Here is a 27,359-nt window from a genome sequence, read left to right as displayed (position 1 = left end):
ATTTATTGTCAATCTTTTCATGCTACCACGGAAAACATCTTGCTTTGAATCTTAAGTGCTTTGAGTCGAAGAAAAGAAATCGCAATTAAATCTTACATAAATAATAACTAAATAGAAATAAAAGTAAATTTGTGGAAGCTCAAAAATAAAGAAAAAAGTTATTGAAGATTACTAATAAATAAATTAATAAATAAACAAATAGAAACTCGGCTTTAAAATTCAGATTGTCAGCGATTCATTTAATCGGACTAACGTCACTAGACTAAAGCATTAGTATCGATTTGTAAAAGGGGAAAATAACCCCTTGCTAAAGAGAAACTGCGATAGAGAGAATGCGCGAGTTAAAGGTCGAGAGAGAGAAAAAATGAAGGAAGGTAAGTTCTTCGCCTTACCTGTCTGTGAATGTGAGTTCTATAAATGTCGGTTGACGTAGGTCGAGACCGAGAATTCGGCGAACAACCTTCTAGAGCTTTTCCACAGTGGTACTAGTAATACGACAGTTACGAGGTATATGGACTATATTTATATATTTATTATTAATGGTTCTACACTACTCGAGGAAAAAGTAAAAGCTTTCTCCGTCAACTTAATGCTTGACGATGTAACGGCAAATTAAATTAACCGCTTCATGTTGACTATCGTCGGATGAATTTTAAAATCTTTTACTGAATACATAAACTCGATAAAGTATGTACCAGTCGCATCACCGAGATCAGATGCTCTGAAGACGTGAATAAATAGAATAGAAGGAAAGACTAAGTTAAGCAAACAAAGTTTCAAACGATCCGCTTGATTGTCAAATTTTATTTTGCTCGCAGCACTTGGGAGAAAAAATAATCCTCACCAAAAAAAAAATAAAATAAAATTTTACAAAATTTAAATTGATTCGATACATTCATTCAAATTAATCAAAATTACTAGTAAAATTTTTTACGGTCATTCATTGAGTCTTTTAAGTGCATTCTTCATTTTGTCTTGATACAATTTCATATTTTGTATATTGACCGCCATATATTTGTTATAATTTTCCATACAAACATTTTTTTCAACCTCAGGATGTGTGTGGAAAGAGCATATTGTTTGCTCAGGAGATTCTTCTTCACAGACAATTTCATCTAAGGTAATAAAATCGTAGGAAGCAAAATTTTCAATAATAGTCGACAGTATATTTTTGTATTGATAATTTTGAACAAAAATATATTTAACAGCAGCCTTGCGGAGGATGTTGTTAAGTCTATTATTGATTTGCGAAGGCTTGTAAGTACCAGCTGTCCATTTAATTCCATAATTTTCGTACAAAAATTGGTTGTAATGATCGATAGTATCCGCCGAATTGAAGATGTAGTGCGGCGGTTCTGTTACATAAAGTTGCGGTAAATAATCAAGCCCGTGGCGTTCGGACCGTAAACACACAGCTCTTTGAAAATGAATTTATTATTGTCTCCGTTGTAGTAGCCATTAAAATTGACAATCACCTGCATGTGACGATGAGATTGTATTTTGGTCAGTGTTTTCTGTAGCAAACAATTTACCATTAACAGTGCATTGTCGCCCACGCAGTAATTTTCTAATTGATTATCGTGATTATCATCACGTAGGATTCCGTAATAGGCATAGTAGTCTTCATAGTCAGCAATGTTCTGCGGATCGTTAGAATTTACTATTTTTGTTACGATAAAACAATCACGTACTACTTGTATGCCTGATACAAAGTACATGCAGAATTCTTTTATTATGAACTCGTTATCTTGGAGATAAGAACTAAAGTCTATGACTACTTTCATTTTGATAAAATTTTATCGTCTAATAAATAAAACAAAAAAACTTTTTTTTTTTTTAATTGAAGAAAATTTTTTCTTGCTCTAAAATAACTTACGTCTTCCTACACTGAGAGAAAAATTTATTTAAATCAAATGAGACTCGTTTATTATAAAGAAATCTCTTTCTTAACAGTAAATGTTATCATTTTGTTTGAATTGAATGAAAAATTACAATTTATTGTTTTCATATTTTAATAATAGTGAGAAATTCGAAAATAAATGAGTGTTTAGAAACTAAAAAATACTTTTTGAAAATAAACGAAACTAAAAACTATAAAATAATTTATAAAGTTCAAACCACCTGATTTATGTTTGCGACAAAACGTAACTTTTTAATGAAATAGTTACAATGTCTTTCAAAATATACAAAAATCAATACCGTTATTGATTATCTTTGTGAGCGTTTACATGTATGTATATATAGAAGCGAGTAGATAAACGTGAGCATCAACGAGTTTTTGCTATAGTAACAATGTATGCAAATTCACATCACATCACAAATACAATCGATATCGTTGACCAGGTATATGATGAGAGAAGTGCTATAATATTTAAATGAGCTTCAAATTCTTAATAATATTGTTTTTTTTTTTTTTTTCATATTTATAGATAGTTATTTTTATTATTATTGTCATTTTTATTATTATTACTTTTTTAGCACATCATATTTCTATACCAGTACTGCAAAAAGTAAAACTTAAACAGAAACAAAGTTGAATAAATATTTTTTTTTCAAGCAGGTTGTTAAAAAATCCTCGGTATTATTAAATCAAAATTAACTTAACCAGGGTTTGGAGTTAATCTTAACAAACAAGTTTATTCATTCAAATTGTTCAGAAACGGTTTCTGAGCAGCTTCAGAGAGTAAATTTAGAAGTATCACATTGAGAATATCGAGAATGTTTAATGAGAAAATAATAACAAGTTCGTTAAATTAATCGGTATTCATGTAATTTAATATTAATATAATACCGGTCTTATGTATGATGCTATTAGACATGCAAAAATAACAGTGTTCAATAAACTTTTACGCCTTTATAATTTACGCGGAAACAATCTTAAATTTTCGAAAATTCAAGTAAATAAATTCAGCTGTTCATAAAATATATTTCTACCATGCAAGGATAATAATAATTATGTGTGCTTTTTTTAAATTATTTTTGCATAACTTAAGCTTGAAATACGAATGTGCTCTGAACTTGCTAAAAGTCATGTTAAATCGTATTTGAAATTCATATTGTATGGATTCAACACGTATAATATGTTGAAAATTCAATCCATAGAAAAAGTTATAATTATTTTAAAAAGTATCTAAAATTTTTAATAGAAAACTTGCTGCGTAAGATTTTTTATTCATGAAATCGATTATTTAAAATTCATTGTAAGCTAAAATCTCTCATTGTAGTTCTTACTATGGAAACTCTGCTTAATTTTACTATTTCATTAAGAAACTCTGTTAATAATCACAATTTTTCAAATAACATGTATTATTTACACTATCTCGAGTTTATATTAATTTTAAAATAGCGGGTGCCCAATTTAACTTTAAATAGCTTACGCAAAAACTTTTTTAAAAAATCATTCCAAGCAGTCTTTGAGAATCCCCTGTAAATTCTAGGTAGGCGCGATTTTACGACTGGGAGAATTTCAAGCGTATAATTACGATTTCATCCACCATAAAATTTATATCCTAAAAATTACATGAAAATAGCCCCATAAAAAAAGTTATTTAGATTTTCCTATCAATGCCTCCTGGAAATTGTTTTCATTAACGAAAACGAGAAAGTTTTATAAAACTAATTAAGAGGCCTAGTTTATTTGAAAAAATTTTTTTATTGACTCGTATTTTTCGTCAGAAACCCAAACTACACGCACTATAGATTTATCGATGAAAAACTTTGGATAGTTATTATAAAAAGTATTTCTCTCAAGGGCAGACTTGTTAATTAGTGACGACGACTCTTTTCGATTCTGATTAAACGAACTCGTTGACTTGTAAAAATTAATTCCACTTGGGAACGTTTAATCACAATTCAGAGACTAAACTTTCAGCGTAATCCTTGGGGAGTATCTGATGTGAAGCTGGAAATAATAATAAAAGAATTTCTTGCAAATAAGCGGAAAAAGTTTGAATTTTTTCCTTCTTTGTTTTTATTATTATTTATTTTTACAGAGCACTTAAACTGTAAATTTGTTCAACACAATACCGAGTATCAATGCATCACAACCGTCTTATCACAACAATAAATTTGTTGAAGTGAAAAACTTTGCTCACTGGTTAATTATATTATCTGAAGAAGATTTCTTATTGCAGGTTCTTGTAAATTATCTTTCTCTATTAAACGTCATACTAGGAAGTTAAAGACTCGTCTACAATCTGCAGTAGTTATAATTGTACCAAAAATAGTTAGTTATAATTAAATAAGTAAGTGAACCCTCAGAAAGTGTATAACCTTAAGAGATAATACAGTAATCTTATAATTATAACCGAATAGTCTATTCTGTCAGCGGCATTAACCAAAAACTTTCTAAGTCGACTGACTTATTCACCAAACATCTGAACTGATTTATATATAGATATATTTTATCAACTATCTCTTTATTAAAACTTTCACAATTCATCAACTTTTGTCATTATACATGTATACATTGAGAATAGTTCGAATTACGTCATCTGCTTGGTGTTATTTACAGTTTTAAAATAGAATCGAGAAAAAGTGTAATAATAAGCTTTTGTTTCCACAATTGAAAAGTTTAATTTTCCTGGAAAAGTTTCTTATCACCTTATATCTTTCCGCAACTTCCTTTTAACGTTGAAAACAAACCTCGACTTGGAGACCGAAAAATTCAACTAAAAACGCATTATAATAATTATTATTGTTTTTGTCCTACTGAAAAATGAAAAAATTTAATTATACGTATTACGGCAATTACAATGACACTTTAAGCGGTTTTGTTTACCTTTGTGTAGCAAGCTTACTGTTAACTTTACAACATAATTACGACAAAACTTTTTCGTTACTGAAACAAAGTGCATTTGTAGATTGCATAGTAAGAATTATTTAACTTTGAACAAAGTTATTGGCACACAGGAAAATTTTATTTCCGATTCGATTTGTTACTTTAATGTTCAAGGCTAGACACACTATTATATTAGATTTTTGATATTTTGTGATTGTGAGTAGAGGTAATAAAAAGTTTTTCATATTATATTTTAGTTTGCCTTAATTTTGGAATTATTTACAGTAATTTTCTTTTGATTGAGTGCGCTTTTGGATGCAGAAACAAACATTTGCAACTCCCATTGATAATTTGTTTTTTCCTGTTGCTTCTGAGAATATAAGGGTTTTTTAAAAATGATGAAAAATCCATTTTTAATTTATCATTCAAAATTGCATCTTTCTTTCATTTAACTTTTTCAATAAATTTTAAAAAATAATTTTGATCTAATTAGATTTTTTTTTACTCTGATAGAAAAATAAAAAATAAATTTAGATAAAAAATTACAACTCTAAAATTTTTTTCAAATAATTTAATCATTGAAGATAAATTCTGTTGAAACCAAAGATATTTTAATTGCCAATAATTATTTTGTTTGTCCAAAACATGTCAGAATTATTACAAGCTATAACTTGTAATAATTCAGAATACCAACTGAATCTTGAAAGTTAGCACGTATAGTTATGTAGTGATAGTATGTGACGCACATCAACAATCAAATGGCTCATAACCGCGGATAATGGTGAAAGGTATTCAGCATGGGTATATTTTACGGTAAATGCCTCTTCGTTTTGCGCTGTCGATGTTAATGCATCGTAAACGTGCACGCATGTGTACAGCAATACTCATACAGAATGAGCAAACATCGTTATTATCGGATCCCTCTTTAGAATACTTATTACATGCGTAACAAGATAATACTAAAGATATCTTCAAACAATTACCTCCTGCTTGTTATCGAGAATTTTGATGCTCACGTTGAATTTCAACGCATAAAAAATAAACGTACAGTATATTATATCTGTTCGTGGTTTGATAGAGTAATCGTATATTTATGCAGTGAAAATTTTGATATAAAAAACTCACAAAATTCGACGAGTGATGATTTTAATGAGACTTTATTGAGTGAACTATATTTTCCACAATTTTTCAAATGCATGAAGAGAACTATTAATAGCAAAAAAAATTCATTAATTTCTATTAGATATTTTATTTTGGTTAAGAAAATTTTTTTTCATCACCTTTAATGTAGTTGATGTATTTCAGTGTATTATTTATATAAAAATAACTGTATAAATTTCAATGACTCTCGATGGCTTGTTCCCAAAAGTAAATCATTTTTATGCTTACTAGGAAGTGCAGTTGGAGTAACGGGAAATAAAGATATAATAATAAAAAAAAAGAAACTTTAAACGTGAGAAGTCTAAGTGTTGTCTAATATTTTCGATAGTTTAATATTGTGTTCAGATTTTATTTAGTCTCGTAGTTGTGAGAGCTGTAGAAAATTGGGCCGTTAAATTTTCACAGCAATCCTGTGGCATTTTGTGAATTTACGACTTGCCGCGATGGATGAAAGCTTCCTATCCAAGATAACCCCACTTGGTAATGTGATTTGCGGGTGCAATGTATATCAGTATAAAGAGAGTGAGTCGGTAGCCCACACACTGAAAACGGTTCACCTTACAATCAAATAGTTTTGCTGTCTGGACCAACCGATACCCCCGGGAGCCAGATAATTCGATAATCTCTCCTATGTCCTATCGAGTGAACACAAGTTTTGTGTGTTTTACTTTCTTTTGGCTCATACACATAAAGAGACTCGATGGAGGCCACGAGCTAATCAACTGAAACTTAATACCCAATTCTGAACCCGAGTAATTCAATTTTCTGAAATCCCTAGCTGCAGAATCAGAAAAGGAAATCTTGCATTAATTATTTACTTTTCCTGTTTATGAATTTTTTAACGCTTTTATTCGCTTTTGCTGATTAATTTTCAACATTAACACTGATTCACATTCATAAAGCCGAGAGTTTTTACTTTTTTGTCATAAAATGAGCAGAGTTAGTCACTTAGCTCTAATAAAGTACCGGGAACGTAACGGCGCACTTTTAACAACTTCTGGTTCTCTCAAACTACCACTGCTCTCGCTACTTGTGTTTTTTCAGCCCTGGAATACACAAACTGAGATTTACACAACTAGAGAAAATAATAATAGTAAAGAGAATCAGTCAGACTGTTTCACAAAAAAGGTAAACCGAGTACACGTTTGTCATACAGTTTATAAAATATTTTTTTAGAAATATTGATTAAAAAAAAAGTTCAATTAGCAATTTCATTCAGACAAGTAAAAAATAATTCTTTATATTTTTTATACTTTTTAAATATGCTATCCTAATAACTTATTGTTTTTCACTTAATATTTATTTTTTGAAGTAGAAGCGACGAAGATTCCATAAACTTGTCCATTAAAGTCTAGAAGTGAGAGAATGACACTCGATAATTAAATTTGAAGGAAACGGCAATCTATATCAGTTAATGTGTGACAGTAATTACCACGTCGACAGATTGATAAAAAAAAAAAAAAAAAAAAAAGAGTTCCTGTACATAACAGCGCTGGAATCGTAATGGCTGGGCTTGAACACTTTCTTGACCTCGTAATTTCGATAGGTGACCTCTGGTTTAGTTAAAGAGAAATAAGCTCACTGAACTCGGGATACTTGGGTTCACTTGTAAGGTAATGTACGAGGCCAGATCTCCGTTAGGGGATGGAATAAAATCGACAAGCTCGTGACCGGTTTCTCGGGCCATACCCTTACCTAGACCGAGTAGAGGTTAAACTGCAGAGCTCGAGATGAGACGCTCTGTCCCTTTCGGTCTATCGTGCCAGATAGTCGTAAAGTGCTTGTTCATTCGTTCGTTTTCCTTGGATTTTATTCGCTATCTAGATCCTCTTTTCAACCCCTTCGGCCCTTTATGCTCTCTTTCTTTATAACATTTACTCAACATCACCGCTTGCCTGCTCGTTCAATCGCTTTCTATATATTCTACGTCTCTTTCCATCTCCGTCTCTTGCCATTTTATTTTTCTTCTAAAAGTCTACCCGATAGGAAACCTGGTTTTTCCCTCAGGGAAGTACATTTCGTTGACAAAACCCGATTACAGGCTGACACGTGGACAAGAAACGACTTGAACAACTGGGTGCAGATCTAAAAGGTTAAAAGTAAACGAAAAAGCTATTGCTATGATAGAGATTATAGTTAAGATCATTTTATCATGTTTTTACGCTCTCATACTATTCTATTCTTTATCAAGAGACACGGCAGTGTTTTACGCCAAAGATATCGTTATACATGTGAAATTATTTTGTAACATTTTAAGCAGCTGTTAGTCCCCCGTGAAAAAGTTGTCTGATATGGCTATTTATAGTTGGGAAAATTTCACATTAGGCTATCTGAGAGAATAAAAAAACAATTTATTTTTATTTTTTGCGTTTTCCACAAATGTTTAGGTCAATGAACATGTCATATTAAATAAAGATTAGCTTAATAAATAATTAAACTAAAATTCAAAATCAGATAAACTCTTTATGAGAGTCAAAAATGATTTTTATTTTATCACTTAAAACTTCAGACTTAATTCTGTTGTAATGAGACGATTTAGCAACCATTTGCCCCCTATCGAAGATTTTTAAAACCAATTTTGGAGCTAAAATTATTGATTGGCATATGAGACCATGTCAGAATTTTTTTTTCACGGACAAGAATCTTATTGAAAACATAAAAGCTATTAAATTATACAATGTCTAAAATAAATGATTATCCCATCACATGAAATTTTTTTTTTAGATGTCTCGATAAATGTGACCGAAATATTATTGACCACCAATATAGCCAGTTCATTTTCCCAACTGAATCAAACTTTACATTATTCGAACTGATTAAAATATCCAGCTTTTGAAATATCATTTCATATGTTTCATGTTCATTCGCATCCACTGTGTGTAAACTAGCTACGTATGCAATATATAGTGAGGTAGATTTGAACTCTGCATTGAGTTGAGGGTTAAACATGCCCCTAGATATACTGGCATGGAAGAGGAGAGTTAACACATGGCATAAAGTGGTAACCAGCTCCAGAAATAGTAATTACGATATAGTTCCAAGTTCCAGAGTTGAGTAGAGGGCAGCAGCGTGTTTATTAGACATAACTTTTTCCATTACAAACGAAAACTGATTAGACTTTGGTACGGACTCAGTTTTGCAAAATACTTTACTGTTATTACAATCCTGCATATGTTTACAAATACAAACAAACCGATGTCCAAACATCATATCAACTAATATCTCACATTTTGCGGTGGCAAATGTATTTGTATGATATGTATCAAACTTTGGTTAGCCATAATCCGTAAAACTATATAACTTTGGAAAATAGAACCAACTGTGATTGTGATTATGATTATAATTTGTATTCCTCGAGACCACGTAAACGATTTGGAAAAAAGAGGGATTACTGAAATAAAAGCTCAGCGAATTCGACGTTTAAGCGTGTATCGATTCAGCCTTTTCCGGCAGCACTGCGAGCGGACCTCGGTGAAATGAATGGAAGTAAAAAGATTATTCTGCTGAAAGTATAAAAAAGAATAAAATAAAATGAAAAATAAAAAAGTTTCTGCGGTTTTATTTGGATGTATGCAGAATAAGTTTTGAAGCGTCTTTCCGTTCCTCGGAAAACGACACTGCCGAGTTGACTAAAGACGCTAGGACGGCCGTAGGTTAAACCGGTCTATCGATTTCTCGTTTAATACAAGCTCTTATTCCTTTTCTCGTATCGGTACAGAAAAACAGACAGAGAGCGGATAGAAGCTGTACAGCGAAAGCGGGAACTGGCATTGGGCGCGCATCGTTTCACGTATCAACGAACTCACAAGTGAGTTCAAAGTACACCAATTTGGATAACTCTTCGACCCTTTTCTCGTGTGGGAAAACGTTTCTCTCAAGATTGTCCGATTATTTTACGGTCCATTTGTTCGGCAAACTTGGAAAATTATTTTGGTTATTTTCCTTCGAGTTAAACTTTCTGTCGCCGAAATAAAACCCCTAAATTCGTTACTTACACTTTACTTGGCTTTTTTATTTACCTTCAACAGTGAATACAGTTAACATACTACACCTTTCTTCTATTTTATTATATTATAGTCTGTTCTGTTCTATTTTCGCGAGTATGTATTATATGTAAATAAATGTACAAGACTCTGTACTTACTAGCTGTTAGAATAAAATAATTGCACAGGTGAGAAATCTTTACAACTCTCTTGAAACTAAGACTACTAAAAACGTCCCGTCGTAAGACTATAATTCCTAGGCCTGCTCAGACTTTATGTCGCGAACAATGAACACGTACTTGGCATAACGCATTACAGGATTTCACTGCGAGCTTTACGTTTTACTGTTGAAGAAAGTAAATAGGTTGAAAAAAAAAAAAAAAACTGAGCTGTATCTAAGGGACAATTTAGAAAACACACTAGACAAAATAGGTTTAATTTTCTTAAATAAAATAAATTAATCAAATTTTTTTATTTTATCAACAGAAGAAAAAAAAACTTGAGCCAATAAAATTATTGTAACAGATCAAAATAGTCTTGCAAGAAATATAAATTTTTTTTTATGTCTGTCCAAATTTTGTATTTTCTTTTGAAGAATTTATTTAACTGTTGCAATTCACTTTCAAATCCACGATATTTATTTTTGAATTCGAAGTTTCAATCTTCATACTGATTTATTTATTTAGTTTAAAAAATATGTCAGAAGTTGATGTGGTTATTATTTGCCAGAAAATTTATTATTCAGTTTTGATCGTTAATATGTATTTTTTTTCTTAATTTTGTTATTCAAGTTATTTTCTATCGGGGTTTTATGAAATTATTTATTGAAGAGAATCAAATATTATGATGAAATCAATTTCAATTATTGATATTTATTTATTCTTTCTCTGTTTCTGAAATGACTAACTTCTTTATATTTATTTATCCACAACTTTGTTGATAAAGTTTCGGGCCACAGTACAATTGAATAATCTATGAAAGGTCCAGATATTTAGTTCAACCCTTTATATTATTCGTGAATTTCGATCTCACAATTAAAAATTTATAATAATTTCAACTAAGTTCCAAAAAAGAGTAAAATATTTGAATATTGAAAATAAAGTTTAGAAATAATTAAACAAAAATAAAAAATAATAATTTAAAACATCACTTGACATTGCAGGCGTAAATCTAGGACTTACTCCATGGCGAACAGAAAGTACATAATATTTATTATGTATATATTTATGAAATAAATATATAAAGCTTAGTGTGCTAATAATTTTCCAGATTCCGCCAATTAAAATGAAAAACCGTCGCGATAAATTAGGGACATTAACTTTATTAGTGCATTAAAAAGGGAATAAAAATGACAACCTTGGAATAAAGTACATACTAAAAGAGAGTAATTAAAAGCCACACGTTTATGATACACTAACTTGACCCGGACAATTTCGCTGTTACTCCAAACAATCGGGTGACCTGAGCGAACCGACGCCGGTTTTTTCTCCTCAAGATCCCGTAATCATCGCACATTTTGCTCTCGAGGAGGTAAAGAGACTGAAGGTACGAGGGGATAGAAGTACTGGTGATTTGCGCGAGTTTTATGAGCTCTCAGCTCTGGAATTATCTCGTGTTTTTTGCACAATTTTTTGTAAGCATTTTTTCCATCAATTTCGCGAAAAATGGTTCAGTTAGATTACGAGGGCGTCTCGCTGATCACTCGTGCCTGTAAAGTGCCCGGAAGTTTACGGCCCGAGCGAACATTAAACAAGACAACACGTGCGCAATGGATGACGATCGGCAACTAGGTAATGCACTCACCCGTAGTCGTAAACAAAATGGAAGCCGAATAAACTTACACGAATTTATGGATTCGTTATTCGATAAGTTATGAGATACCCTAAGTACGGACATTGAATTAGACTTTAGGTGAATGTATTATGACAGAGATCAAACATGTGTTGACTAGTTTGAGTGTGGGGGTGTGAGTAAGAATTCGGAAAAGGTATTTTCAAAATCTTCTTTGGGAGAAACTACATACATGGTGGATCATTTTCAAATTTTGAGTAAATATTTATAGAGTATTCACTTGCATATATATTAAGTTTAAAAGCTTGAAAAAAGTTTAAAAACTTGAAAAATTTATGTAACATAAGATTCACTTGAACTCACTTAAGTAAGGTTACGTTTGTTTCATTTTAGTTTTGGTATTGATTAAAGTGAAACGATATTTTGCTACCATTAGTATGGCTGTAAAAAAGAAACTTTGGTATTGTTACTGTAAAAATACAAGTTTCTTTTCTGGGGAAAAAATTTTACTTGTAGGGTGTTGTAATAAATTTGCAAAAAAGATATAAAATCTCATTATAAAATACCTTACGTGAAATAATAATTGCGCGATAAATTTATTTAAGAACATGTAGGACAGGGAATATTTGAATTTTGAACAAAATAATAGGACATTTTTTGACCATGCAATTATTGAATAAAAAATCATGAAATTTGGCAGGAATATACAAATGATAATCCTTCGTAAATTGATTCTTTAATTTTTAAATTTAATCATTGAATAAAAATAACAAAATGATAAATAAATAAATATAGTTCGCTATTAGAAAAAAAAATAATTATGATGATGATCATAAAAGTCTGATCCAAGACTTTGATATCAAAACGGTAATAATGATCATTCTACATGAATTAATAAAAAATTCAAGAGTTTTTGATTTATTTAGGACATTCGAATGTATTTAAACACGCAAAATGAAGTTTAAAACTTGCGATAGCTAGAGAGTCTTACAACTTAAAATGGTATGTTATTATATTAATTAACGTTTCGTTTAACTATCAAGTATAACCAAAGAAATATTATCGAGTAATTTATGACAGGAAAATATGTAAGCGTATTTTGTTGTTCGCCAGCAAGTGGAGTGTGTGGCTTTATAAAGTATTAGTAGTGGGAGGAAAAGTGGAAGTACACCGGGTGCTTCACCAGACCAGTTATGGTATACAGTATCACATCGTGAACAATATACCAAAAGCTTATATAATGGATTCTATGCTAATTAATTAAACGATGTGCTCGTTGGCATAATTAACCAAGTACTTTTCTCGAATTTTAGAGTACGAAGCCTCCGGACGCGACCTCATGAAAACCGCGCAGACTCTAAGCCGATGAACTGGATTACTCTAACATAGGTATATGTGTGGAATCATATAATAACCGAGTGATGGAAACATCCAGATTGTTTATAATAGAAAATAATTTCAAGTAGAAAGATTATTTGATATGAAGTTAACGTCGGTAGATTCGATTAAGTGATACGCCGAGACTTTTAAAAGTATTGAATTAAGGGAATAGAATGTGAATAGTTCAAATTGCTACTAGAATTCCAAATAACTCGAATGATACAGATTCTGAATGAATTTAATTTGGTTGGGGAAAAATTACCAATGTAATAATTCGAAGTTATTTCCCGAAGCGAAGCTAATCAGTGTTGCATGCTAACTGCAATGATTATAATTATAATTGTAGATTATTGTTGCATAAATGTAGAGTCAGTGGATGTAGTACAGAGCATATAGTAAATCGTTGTATTACCTGGCGTTTAAACAGTAAGTACAATTTAGCATTTAGGAATTCGGTGGAGTAGAAGCTACCGAATTATATTGGGTGACCGCAGATCGTTATTTGCGGAATTTAGATTTGCTTGTGAAATTAAATTGCCAACAGGCAGAAGGTGACGTTACCTCTGCCAGTGACTGCGCTACTCGGACAGAGAAAACACAAATTACTGAATTATATTCATACTCATACTCATAGTATTATATTCGAATCTAAACTTCACTATTAGGGTAGACTACTCATTAATTATATTGCATTATTATTAATTACATTCAATCATATTTAGTTAAATATAGTAACAATAACTAAAAATATGTTAATGGCTTTAATATCTGGATTATTTTCAATGTATTTACATTTAAATAAATAAATCCATCTTAAAGGTAAATTTTTCTGCTTCAAACTATTTTATTATTATGAAGATTTAAAAAGCCCGTGAAAAAAATTTTAAATTGCCTGATGCGTCAAAATTTGGTCTTAATTATTTGAAAATTTGATGTATTCATTTATGGTTTGTTATAAAAATTAAAAGAAACGAATTTTGTATCCATTCCTTAAGTATTTACCTGCAAATAAATTACAAACAACTTATTTTTTCAATTTCTACAAACGCTTTGTACAATTTAAATTTCACTCGAGAATTTGCCACGAGTTGTTGCAACTCACAACAAAGAATGAAAAAAAAAAAAAAAAAAAAAACTAACAGAAGATATTCGCTTTTATCTTACCATTTATCATTATTTTAAAGCAATTTTATTTTATTTCTTAACTCAGTCTATCAAAGAAACAGGATATTATTTCGACTACTGCAACTGCACCGTGCATAGTACAATACACTTTCTGTGATGTTCCACACACTTTGAGCAAGATTGTACATTCGTACAAACGTGACGTACGTTTTAATTCAAGAGTTCTGTTGATATGCCATTCAATAACTTTCATTTATTACTTTCTTTATGGTAAACTCAGCTTAAATAAATCCAACAAAAAAAGAAAAAATAAACGAAAGGGTTTAGCACAGTGCACACTATACTGCACATTTCCACATTACAGCCCCCAGCCAAGCTAAGTCTCTGATGAACGAGTTTAGTGAAATCCCTGAGGGACTATTTAGCCTCCAGGGATTTGTTTGATACTTCTATTCTATTCTATAACTATATAACTATACTTACTATCTGTGTCCCTGTAATATATAGCGATCGAGGAGGTTTACTTCTATTGGTGGTGCATCCTCAACCTATCTACACCCTTAGCGTCTATAACTGTAACTATGTATCTATATAAATATAAGTATAATATGAGATATATAGACAAATAAAGAAAAGAAAAGTGAAAAAAAGAAAAATGAATGGGAAAAACAGTCGATGGCAAGTCTGGATCTGGATTCTTAGTGACTTTTTATTTGTTTATGTTGATATTGATGCTAAACTTGTTGTCAAGTGAATCTGACTGAGTTTTATTCGTTTGATCTCGCAATTGCGTTTCACTCGGCTGTTGTTTTTCATCATGCTCTTACTCTGTACATCTCAACATCTCTATAACCTTCTCGATACGAACAGAAGCCGACATGATTCGCTTTTATTCGGCTCTTGTATATTTTAGCTGTCTAGACGTCGGTCTCAATCACAGGTTCGAGAGCTAGGATTATTATTGTATTGATGCACTGTTGTAAACAATCTGTACATCTATAGTAAGACGTAAGACGTAAGAGCTTGTGTATATACTATATCAATGTGTATATTTTGATCTTCCGGTTTTGAGACTCAAGACACAGACGTAAGATGTAAGTTGTGCGACTGCGTTTTCAGAACCACGTGCTATTACTACTGTATATTTGAATGCACTTGCACGTTCGCTACGTCAAAGACTACACTGAGTTTCTCAGATGGCTTTTGTAATTTTCTTTATGATCCGTGCTTTCAGCGGAGTGAACAAGAGTCTTGCTTTGATGTATTTGCACTCAAAAGAGTATTATGTATTATGTACTGCCAAAAGTGAGTGCCAAATCATTGTCTCGAGTTTCATTACTAGTAAAGATGTTGTAAGAGTTATATCGTTCTTTATGATGCTTCTTTATTAAAAATGATATAAGCAAATAATTTAAATTATTAATTTATAAATTGATGTCATTTCTTCATTTTTTGATTTTTCGCCTTAAAAAAAATTATTTTCTTAATAATAATAATAATGGTTTCATTGGAATCGTTTTTTACATTTAATTTTTTTAAAAGATTTGTTTGTTTTTCAAAAAATAAAAAATAATCATTATTTGAATTTTGAATCAAAAAGAATACTTCTGTGTAGATAATTTTTATTTTCTAAAAAATGAAAATATTTCCGATTCAAATAATTTTATTCATTATTTGAAACTTTTTTGAATAAGATAAAAATTTTTTATGTAAAGAAAATATTTATTTGAATGTAAATTTTTTTCAAGAGCTTAAAAATTTTTTTTCAAAAAATTTAAAAAGGGACTTATATAAAATTCATAAAGTTAAGGAAGATTAAAATTATAAATGATTTGATAATAACAAGAAAAATTATGAAAAAAAAAAGAGGGTCAGAAGGATAAAAGACAATTAGTATTAAAAAAAAGTCAAGAGAATCTAGTGGATATAGATGAGGATAAGGGAGTAAAGAAAACTAGGACCGAGTTTTGTCATGACACCCGTGAGAGCTAGCCTTAATTTTAGAATACACCAGGTGGATGTGTTCAGGCAAGCGTTAAAAATATTTTAATATTATGCAAATGTGATTAAACGCATTTCACTGAGTTTAGCCACTAGCCCACTCCTTCTTTCTTTTCTATATATATATATATATATATATATATATATATATATATATATATATATATATATATTTATAATTTTTTTTTTTTTTAGTTCATTACTTTTTGAATATTTTTATCTTCTTTGGACTTTTCTCTGCGGCCACTTATCGCTTAACTTTTATTTCTTGATCTCTCCGTCGGTCTCATAAATTATATCCACCGCTGTGAATATTATTTCCATAATACAATGGCTTAATACATATATAAATTGACCAATGGACATCCGGCAATCACTAATGACATCCGCGGATTAGAAAAACCTTTTTCCTCATACATATCATCTCTTCGGTCATGCATATTTATTAGGAAAAATATAAACGGTGATGAATAATTAAAGGAACGATATTACGATTGGAACTAGATGTTACTCCATATCGACAGTTGATGGCATTATGTGCTACAAATTGATAGATAGATAAAGAGCTGATGAGATTTGCTGGCTGATAAAAACATTGAAAGTCCATTAGACTCGATTCCGGGCCGAAATACGCCGAATATAATCGTAATCGATTCCTGAATTCACTCCCGGCACAGTATAGGCTTTTTTTGAAATACATACAGAAGGAGATACAATAAAAGCCTTTTATCTTTTTTATTATTAAGCGGGTTTACTTGTGAAATATCTTCCTTTCCTCTGTCGAGTGTGTCTTGTTTATTTCATAGGCAAACTTTATAGCGATAAATATATAAATTCCCAGATAAATGTGAGAGGTGAAAAATTCGATATGGAATCTTTAATACCAAAGTTATGCATTCAATAGTTTGAATTTTTTATCAAGCTATAAAATATTACTACTTTTTTTCAATATTTATTTTTTATTATTGAAGACTTTATCGTATTGAATTTTTTTTTAATTATAAAAATTTTACAAGAGCTAAAATTAATTTTTTATACTTAAAATTAACGATATTGAAATCGGCAAACATTTGTTCACTTTCAATTTTTTAAACAAATAAATTACTATTAAAAAATGTTTTTAAAAATGGTATCAATAATTTTTCAAATTTTCTTTTCTCACTTAATTATTTTTATCTAAAAAAATGTTCATCTAATAAGATTCATTTTTTCTGTTTCAGGTAAGGAAAAGAAGTTCCCAAACCAGCTAATTATTTTTCAAGTAACGATGTAACATTAAACGTAAGAAAAATTAATTAAATAGAAAGGAAAGTTATTTTTTCTTTCAATTTTATAATATTGAAAATGTTTAATACAAAGTAAAATTTTTTTAGTAATTAATTTTTTTTTTAATTTATCTCTACGGCAATAATAATTTTCCTTGTGTATTGAAAAAAATTTAATTAAATAATATTGAATTACATTTTATTTTAATTAAATTTAATAAAAAAATGATGAAATTGTATGAACTTAAATTAACCAGACAGTTTGGTTGATAGAGGTTGAAATTACAGCCGAAGCATGAGATATTAATTCGGTAGGATATCGAGAATAAAGAGCAGTTATTGATAAAATGATTGCAATTGTTGTAAAGTATAGATTATTACTGAGTCTTTGTGGGGTAGTGTAGGATCGAGTAGACATTGATTGATACTAAGTTAAACCGCACTCAATAATAGGTATCGGTCAACGGTTCATTAGAGCTCACGCGAGATATTAGAATAGCGAACATTGCATAGGTTTATCTTGCATCCAGACTGGAGAATGATACACACGTACACAGACCCACGTGTCGCATAACATAGGAGGTAGATCTATGCGCCCAGTGACCCCCGGGCAACAGAATCAGTGCTCCATAACCGAAGCCTCAAATGCAGAGCATTACTATACGCTAGCTAGTTATAGTGCAGATTCTGGTACAGCTGATTTACAAATCAAAATTACGCTAACTTTACTGCAGGAGATTCAATGCTTCACCTCCAGGCACATTTACTACTACCTGCCAGTATATATAATGCTATATGTTATAGTAACTTCCTTCTGCTGTCCCACTGAACTTAAATGCCCATACGGATCTAATATTAACCGATCGCATTACGAATTCTCAATTACGTTAATTGGGACAGCGCACAAGCCCGTGAGCTATTTCAACCTTGACCTTAATTTGTTAAATTTGATGCATGATATGGTAATTATTTTTTATGGCTTGTTATTGGCTTTTAATAGTATGAAAAAATTATGATACTTTTCGCAAATAGAGAAAATTTTTTTTAATTTTAAACACACACAAATTTAAAAAATTAACTTAATCCAAGAAAAAATTTATGAGCTGAAAAAATTATTTTAAAGAGCTTCATCATCTTGTTTCCAGTGAAAATACTCTTGAACTGAGAAACTGTTCTTGATTCAAGTAAATTTCACATGATTTAAGAATTTTTCGACTTGATTAAAAAAAATGAAACTCTTGAAAATGATATTCTTGATTCAAAAATATTTCTCTTGAACCAAGTTAATGGTGTTTTTTTTTTTTTTTTTTTTTTTTTTCAATGTAGGTGAGCTTAGTTCATAAATCACACGATGCTTTTTATTTGATATTTGACACTTGCAGTATCGACAGTACTTTTATACCTTAACGTTAAATTTCAAAGGTTGAATGTAAAAAAAAAATCAATTGATAATCGCAGATATTGCTATTTTCTATCTTCAAAGTTTCCTTCAATTTTATTCTCTAATATTTTGTTTTCGTCTAGACATTACTAGACAATACTAATGTTCAGAATCTCTTCATTAAAAATTTGATAGTGAAAGATTTCAGTAATTTGCAATATTCAATAGCACATGAGTTAATTGAAAAGTTTAGCATTTGCTTACTTGAAAATAAACAAAAATAAAAACAAAAAACCAAATGAACCGAAAAATATTTGTATACAATTGCAGTGAAAATAGATTAATAACATAATACTCGAACTATAGAGACAATGATGAATTTTCCTTGTTCGAAAATGCAGGACTCGACGGCGTATAAAAGTTTATATTTTTTTCCGGTATCGAAACTATCACAAACAATTCACGAGAATTCAGAGCAACTCGGATTTGGCAACCGGGTAAATGTTACAAAGCGAGTTATACAAAACTTCGAAGAGTGAAAAGGGGCTGTGGATCGTGACGTATATTCGCCGCACAGTAGTCGAGCGTATGGCGAGTACTGTATGTAAGTGTGGGTGTTATTTATGGGAGTGTGTGTGAATGAAGAGTTTGGGGTGCTGACTGTCCTGCAATTCCCGAGAGATCTATGCCGTTGCGTGCTCCATCGATCACTTGAAAGTACTGCGCTTCTCTCATATGTGACTCAAACGTATACGGACGAAACATTACCGGGTCCCAGGACATTTAACGATCGAGAGACAGCGGACGGTGATTTCGAAATAACCGTCCGAACGGAATCGAAACATTGCTGATGATGCTGATTTTCGAAGTCCGGCCATCGACGTATATATTATATATAAGGTAAAAGCCCCCACTACTTGAAAAGGAAATTAAAGGAATTTTTGCAATTTTTTTATCGTAATTTATCTTATGTAGAGTTTTAGTGGTAAACTATACTTTCTATATAATAATTATTAAAGTCCAATACTATAGAGCAAATTCAACGATCATAAAAATGGACTCTTGACTTTTTTCATCTGTTCATAATACACACATCCGTCTCGTTGATTTAATTGCTGATATATTAATTATTTAATTTATTGCTATTAAAGGCAATGTGATAAAAAATTAAAATCCTTATTGTCACTCTTATAGTGTCCATAATAGTAGGGTTTTATCTTAATATTAATACCGAGCCCGATAGATCACTAATACGTATCGGTTAATGAATGAGGAAACTCGATGCCTCTGTAAAGCACGTGCTATCATTATTGTCCCTTGCTTTAATCTCGCAACTCTCTGCTCTCTATGCTCAATGCAGTACAGCAGGTCACAGTGATGCATTTATAGTATGAAGTAGTGCACACATCTGTCAACGCAATAGAAGTTTCCCAGTAATCACTGTGTACACCATTGAACACGCCAGTTGATATAACATCTGATTAATTAATCCGCATAAATTATTCCTATTCCTTCTTGTGATTGATTATGTGCGGTGTAGATGCGAGTTATTGATAGACATATTTATTTACATAACCACCCAAGCTCGTATTACTTTATCACTCATTGCTGCGCCGGGTATTAGTGTATAATCGCATTAATTTAGATGTTCGATCGATTGTTTGTCAATGTAAATATGTATACTGCAAAATTATAGCTCTTGGATTTAAAGTACGCATATAAAAGCATTGGTTTTACAAAATTTAATAAATAATATGTATGAATAATTTGCAGTTAGAGAAAAAAAATTATCTAGGGATAAAATTATTTTAAATTTCATTCTAAAATTAATTTTTTTTTAAACTTAAAAAAAATCAATTTTTTTATTTGTTTTTGCGGATGAAAATTTATATAAAAGCTCTGATTATTAAAAAAAAAAAAAAAAAAAAAATATGAAACTTTTAACAAAAAAAATATGAAGATCATTATAGAATTTTCTAAATCACTCTCATTTGATCAGAATCTAAATGTATATTTTAGAACTTCCTATATCATTGTAGACCAATGATAGTTTCACATTTTTAACATTGATCGAAGCACTATGAATTTAATTAAAAAATTCCTTATGATTATTTAATTTTAAACAATAATCATGCTATCGAATTTTTCCAGCGTTGAATAGTAATCAAACGATATTGCATACCTTCGACGCTTCATTTGACCATTCCACCATTATTATTACTAAAATTATTATATACGAATTATAAATGATGCATCATATTTCCGAATTAAAAGAATTTGAAGCAATAAATGCCCGTTACAAAAATTATATAAACATTTTATTGAATTAATGGTACAAAGAACAATAAAACCCGTACTAGCAATGAAAATTTTTATTGTCTCACTTTCAGCTCAGAAGTAAAAGTACTGTCATAAGTCATAACCTTTTCATTTTCGTCCATTAATTCTATTCATTCTAAATAACACCATATACAAGTAAAGGATTGCTCTGTTATATTCACAAAAACAAAAAAAAAAGTTAATGTAACTAAAGTGAATATTACTGTAAATATTACTATGAAAATCAGACTATAGATACGTCTATAAGCTCGTTATTTATTGAGTGTAGTAAGGCGCGATATTATACCGCAATATCCGTGACATTTACGCAAAGTTGCTTCGATAAAAGTAACTGTAAAAGTCAGGTGTTATAGTCACGTTTTACCTGGGTAAATTTATGTTAATATACTTTAAACGAGCACCCTTTGAGGAAGATGTTGTACGTTAACAATTCGGCTTGAAGCTTCAGCTCAACAAAAATACACGACCACGAAAGAGGTTCTGCGCCGTAACATTGCTGTTACCGTCAACCAAAAAATGAATAATACCGGCAAAAAGAAAAAACTTTTCTCGTCATATTTTATATCCTTTTTTCTTATCTCTTTATCCATTCCCAACTTCTTTCCACCGCAATACACCCCCCTCCCATACTACTCAGATCTTATTATTCAAGGAGAAACAAGAACCCGCAGAATCCCTTGCCCAATGTCCGGATTTGAAAACTCTTGAAAAATTTTCCCTTTATTTTGTTTTATTTTATTATGTTTCATTTCATTTCATTTCGTTTCATTTATTTACCTTTTTTATTTTATTTGCACTTCACGAAAAAAATATATAAAAAGTATCATACAGAGTCATGAGTACATAAAACGTTATAATATTGAGAAAATAGAATACTTTAAATATGAAAAATAAAAAAGTCACTCGTCAACAACCCATGTATAGTTCTTATCATATATATATATATATATATATATATATATATATATATATATATATATATATATATATATATATATTATTCGCTTTGAATAAAACTTTTATTCTGGCACTAACCGTTTACGTGGCAGACTGCATAAACGTCGTTATAAATTAAATATAATAAAATAAAAACAGCGTTTAATTAAAATACTTAATTTATTCTCCATATGAATATAAATACGAGTGTGCATAAATAAGTGCAGTGGTTGTATATATATGTAATAATTACTCGTACGAGAATCTTCATAAAATTTACGACGTCTGAAAAAGTTACTGGGACGAATAGAACAAAATAAAATAATTAAAAATGAGATTAAAGATTAAATGGAAGTTAGAGCGGTGGAAAGTAATAAGTAAAAGGTAAAAAAGGTTTTTAGTAGAAGTCGGGGGTTGATAAATCGCTCGGTGGTGAGTCGACTCTCATCAGAGGGTCAGTTTCCATTCTGGGTATGGTATATTACAGCATAGTATAGAGAAATCAAATATCCAGCGATAACGCTTCCCAACCAGACAAATTAAACTCGTATATTTACCAACGCGATTTTACCTTTATCTGTCAATCGGGTTTTCCGTCGTGTAATTGCCTCAACTATCCCTTCAAACACTTTGGTGTTAGCAATTATATATACATTCAAAGCGAATATAACTTTGAATCGCGGGCTTGAATCGAAATTGACTGTGATATTATCGATTGCGATATTTATATGCAATGTGGTTCCCAAAAAAAGGACACTTAAAAACAGATATGAGCCCGACGTTGATACATATTAATACTTTGACAATATTTGTATATGATATATACTAATATGGCGTTTTAACTCCATTAAACTATTTATTCGGAAACATAACGATACTTATATAAGCTCCAAACTTATACGAAGTTTCCCTATCAATCCCATCACATTCTATGAATTATTACATATAAATTTGTAATAATGTAATTCTCTGAATTATTCAATTTATTTTAAGATTAATAATTACAATGCAAGTAACAAAGTATCTACGCACAGTTGGACTGATAATATAAAATAAGTTAAGCTCACAAGTCTATCTCAATTTAACATGTCACCGTTAAGCAACGTAAACATATGCGTGAATGGGTACGCTGGAACTTTTTCACCATACTAACTGTTGACTTAATAAAGTATTATACACAAAATATAAGCTCTATACCAATACTGAGTATTGTGATGATTCAAATATCCATATTAGTACCACACAAATACTTTTTTTTTCTTATTAGTAAACCAGCTCGTTAAAATATACGCCTAGGACAGATTTTTTTTTAAATCCATGCTCGTGAATTTCAAGTCTTTGCATTTTGACTTACTAAATCTAATACAAGATTTATTACGTAAAGAGTTTCTCCTTAATAATTATTCTGGGCGTAGAAAAGAGGAAATAAAATAAAAAAAATACGAGAGCTTTCGGTTTACGCGATCGGTCGGCGAGATTAGATAACGTGCTGAGAACTTTTCCGGATCATAAAGAAAAAGTGGGCGAAGGTAAGGTGTAAAAGAGGAGGAAGAGGAGGAAGCAAGTACTCGAAAGTCAGGGCACAAATCAAACGTCTACTCTAATCTGCGTCGCCAGAAGCTATGGATTTCAATTATCCTAATGTAAGGCGATACCCAGCATCATGATGACTCGCACTTTTTTCCAGGGTAGTTTGCCAGATATCCACACAATGCATCCGTTGTACGTTTTGTCGGAATTTAAAGCATTAATAATCGTGAATGGGACATATGTTTTGTGTCGGAAATTAAGATTAATGGCTTTAAGGTCATGGTCGTTATTTATTGACACTCAACACTCAATGGGGCTGTAAGAAGTGGATTATAATTGATGATTATGTTCCTGATGGACATTAAAATTAGATTTTATTTTTATTGCGGTTTTATTACATTAGGAAGTAAAAAAGTGGTTGAGGAGTACGGAATCATTTTTTTTTAAATAATAAATTGATTACATACATTTTTTAATTTGACTTCCATATCCTAGATTTTGATTAAAAATTTCATTGTTAGCCCTAAAAATTGAGTAATTGAGAAGTTTATATAGTAATTGATAAATACAAGCAAAGAAAATCATTAATTATTAATGCAACCTTTTCAGATCGTCGTCATTAAAAATCAAAACAGAAAAAAATCAATTAATAATGTATAGTTTTTTAGTTGTTAGGTGACACTAGACTCAAGCGAATTCAAGTATCTGTATTTCTAGATCATTAAAAAAATCTAGCCGTGAAGATATTTCTGGTCTACAAATAATGGGAACGTGTCTGTTTCACTCTGTAGTTGAGAACTGTGAGCAGAAAGACCTAAAATCGTAGCAAGGGCTGATGAAAAGGGTGAATAAGGTCGCCTGTCGAAATGTAACTCGGGAATAGAAGGGACTGCCCGGATAGAAAAATCTTAAAGGCACTTGGACTGACCACTAGAGAGCCTTTACTCCGAAGAGGTCTTCGAACACATACAACAGCTGCAGGATGTCTCTACTTATCGTGTGTATACGAATAAAATAACTTTGAAATTCCTCTATAAATGTGAAAAGCTTCTATACTATCCTACTCGGATTTTCCATCCGGACCTTCGATATACTATGCAAACATCTTTACTTTTTTATTATTTATCTCCGCATTTCTCTCACTAATGGCATCTTTTTGCACTCACTATTTTTTCACAGAAGATAAATAAATCCAACTTTAGATTTAATGAATTTATCGATGCTACATATTCAGTAGAATAAACAATAATGGATCGAGGAAAAAAGTAATATGAATAATTCATGATTTTCTTAAATATTTTTTTGAAATTTATGCTCTGTAACTTGTAGTCTATGAAATTTTCTTGAATATCAATATCAATAGCCGTGGAAAATTTATGATATTGCCTACTATGTCTGCATATGATTATATGAATCAGAATAGCATTAAAAATCTCCCGATAGGGGGCGCATGATCGCTGAATCGTCTCATAACAAGAGAGTTAAGTGTTAAGAACCTCAAGTTCTAAAATAAAAAAATTTTTTTTTACTAATAATTAATATAATTAGGTTTTTAATTAAATTTTTTTCACTCAAAATTAATCGAAATTGTCTATATTATTTTTATCATATCCATAAGTAATTTTAGAAACAAAAAAAAATTTTTTTCGGGAAAATAGATGAAAATTGAAAATTAAAAACTTATATTTAAGATTCTGTTTTTTTATTATCATATGTAGCCTTATATGACAAATGGTTAAATCAAAAAATTTTTTCACAATTGTCAATATATTTGAATTCAGTTATTATTTTTAAAAATTTGATAAAACAGAAAAATATTTACCTTCAAATTCAATAAAATTATACCAGCATGTACTGTGAATAACAGCTGGAGGTGAAAAAGTAAATAATTTAGCAAGAGCTTAGCATGATACAAGCTCAATTTAAAAACAAAAATACCTAGGACGCACATGACTCCTACATTTGTTTTCAAACGCTATCTCCGTAGTTGTTATCATAGGTATACATATGTACACACCTAAAAACTGCGAGACGAGGATAAAGAATAGAGGATAGAGGAGCGTCGCCGAGTAGAGAAGAACCGGGATTGCTATTTTCTCAAGTGAAAAATTCTTAAAGTACGCCTGGAGAATTATGATTAATGTACGTCACATTGGCTTTTATTTATTCATTTATTTATTTATATTTTCATTCCCTTATTTATTATTCCTACTGTAGATTCTTTTTACTTAAATTATTTTTTTTTCTTGTTATTCATTTTCCTTTTTCCTTGTGGCCTTTATATTACATTTATTATAAATAAAAAAGTATAAACGGTAAACTCAAATCGTTTTCGTACTTGAATAAGAATAAAAGTGCCATTCATTTCTTGAGGATAAAAAGATAAACGGGAAGGACCCTGCTGGTGGATTGATCGTATCCATCCAACCGAGATGAAACGAATCACGAGACTTATACTAGTACAAGAGTGTAGTATTAGAAGTAGTATAGTAGTACAGTAGTATTGTAGTGTAAGTACGTCTCTCCTGCGCTTCACGTTTATCTTATATCTGCTCGCGCTCAAAGAGAAGACCTCTGGCTCGAGAAATTGAATTCCTGGTTTAATTGAGAGTATCCACAGTGCTGTGGTGCGCGAGGAATGAGCCAAGATGGTGAGCGAACCTCCAAGACGACTAAACCCACAGCCCTGGAAGTGCCAGTGATAGTGGTTGGCTTGCTACAATCCGGTAATGCAATAAGATGTATTTCGTTCCTCGTGCTTCCATCTTAGGTTTTAACTTATCTTATTTCAAGATTAATTTAAAAGGATTTTAATATTTACAAAAATATAGACTAGAAAAATTCGTTTACTTGTAAATTTTTAATCAAAAGAAATTTTACAAGTTGAGCGGCTTCGTCTACAGGTTATGAGCCCGATGGACAAACTATTAGACTCTATGCAAGAGGATCTATGTTCAAATCCCGACAAAGTAAAATTACTTTTATCAATTTCTTTAGAATTTTAATTTATCAATTTGATTACTGATGAATTTATTTATTAATATTCAATAAGCTTTATTAACTATTAATAAATGGTTTTATTAATTTTCATTAAAAATTCATAAATAATTTATTAAATGCAATTTATTATAATAGTTGAAAAATTGTTTATTTATCATAATTTATTGAGTATAAATTTTTATTTAGACTTAATAAATATTTATTTACTATTAATGAGTATTTATTTGAACTTAAATTTTATTTAAAAAGAAAAGTCATCTGTTTTCACTCTCTAAGACATTTAATCCCCGAATTCAGACAATGTACCACGTACCATAAATTTATCCGGATAAAATAGCAGAACCCTAACATGTTTACCCAAAAATTTGTAAAGGAATGACGTGGTTGACTTGCTCGCTTCCAATCTCCGAGCAAATTGAATTTTTGTTTTCAAGATCAAAGGCCTTAATATCGGGCTTAGGTACACCCCGACATACAAGTTAAATATAACTCAATAGAATGTTTGCAATAAGTCGAGCGGACGAATCGTTCGCCGGCTCATGGATAGATCGGAAGTCGGTAACCTCGTCTTCGCGGTAGAAGAAGATGCGAAAATAGTCTCAGTACCTATATATACTAGGACTACACAAAGAATGAATACATAAAGATCCGGAGGTTGCTGAGCAAACTGAGCTAAGCATAATACA

At 30.7% G+C, this 27,359-nt stretch overlaps 2 protein-coding genes across 2 annotated transcripts in view; both read right to left on the bottom strand.

Annotated features, from left to right (window-relative positions):
* LOC141529831 (uncharacterized) overlaps positions 1–27,359 on the bottom strand; it is a 178,231-nt gene that overhangs the window by 133,760 nt on the left and 17,112 nt on the right. The gene's annotated exons all lie outside the window — the stretch shown is intronic.
* The window catches only part of LOC141529336 (uncharacterized), a 42,628-nt gene continuing 16,159 nt past the window's right edge, over positions 891–27,359 (bottom strand). The window contains 2 exon segments of the mRNA XM_074245835.1: positions 891–1,370; positions 1,373–1,793. Of these exon segments, the coding sequence (XP_074101936.1) occupies positions 937–1,370; positions 1,373–1,793 (855 nt within the window). The 3' untranslated portion in view covers positions 891–936.

This window comes from Cotesia typhae, unplaced genomic scaffold, assembly GCF_013202065.1.
Source record: "Cotesia typhae breed Kobodo isofemale line unplaced genomic scaffold, CoteBio_Ctyphae contig_48, whole genome shotgun sequence".
NCBI classification, from domain to species: Eukaryota; Metazoa; Arthropoda; class Insecta; order Hymenoptera; family Braconidae; genus Cotesia; species Cotesia typhae.
This window is presented reverse-complemented; position numbering and strand designations above follow the sequence as displayed.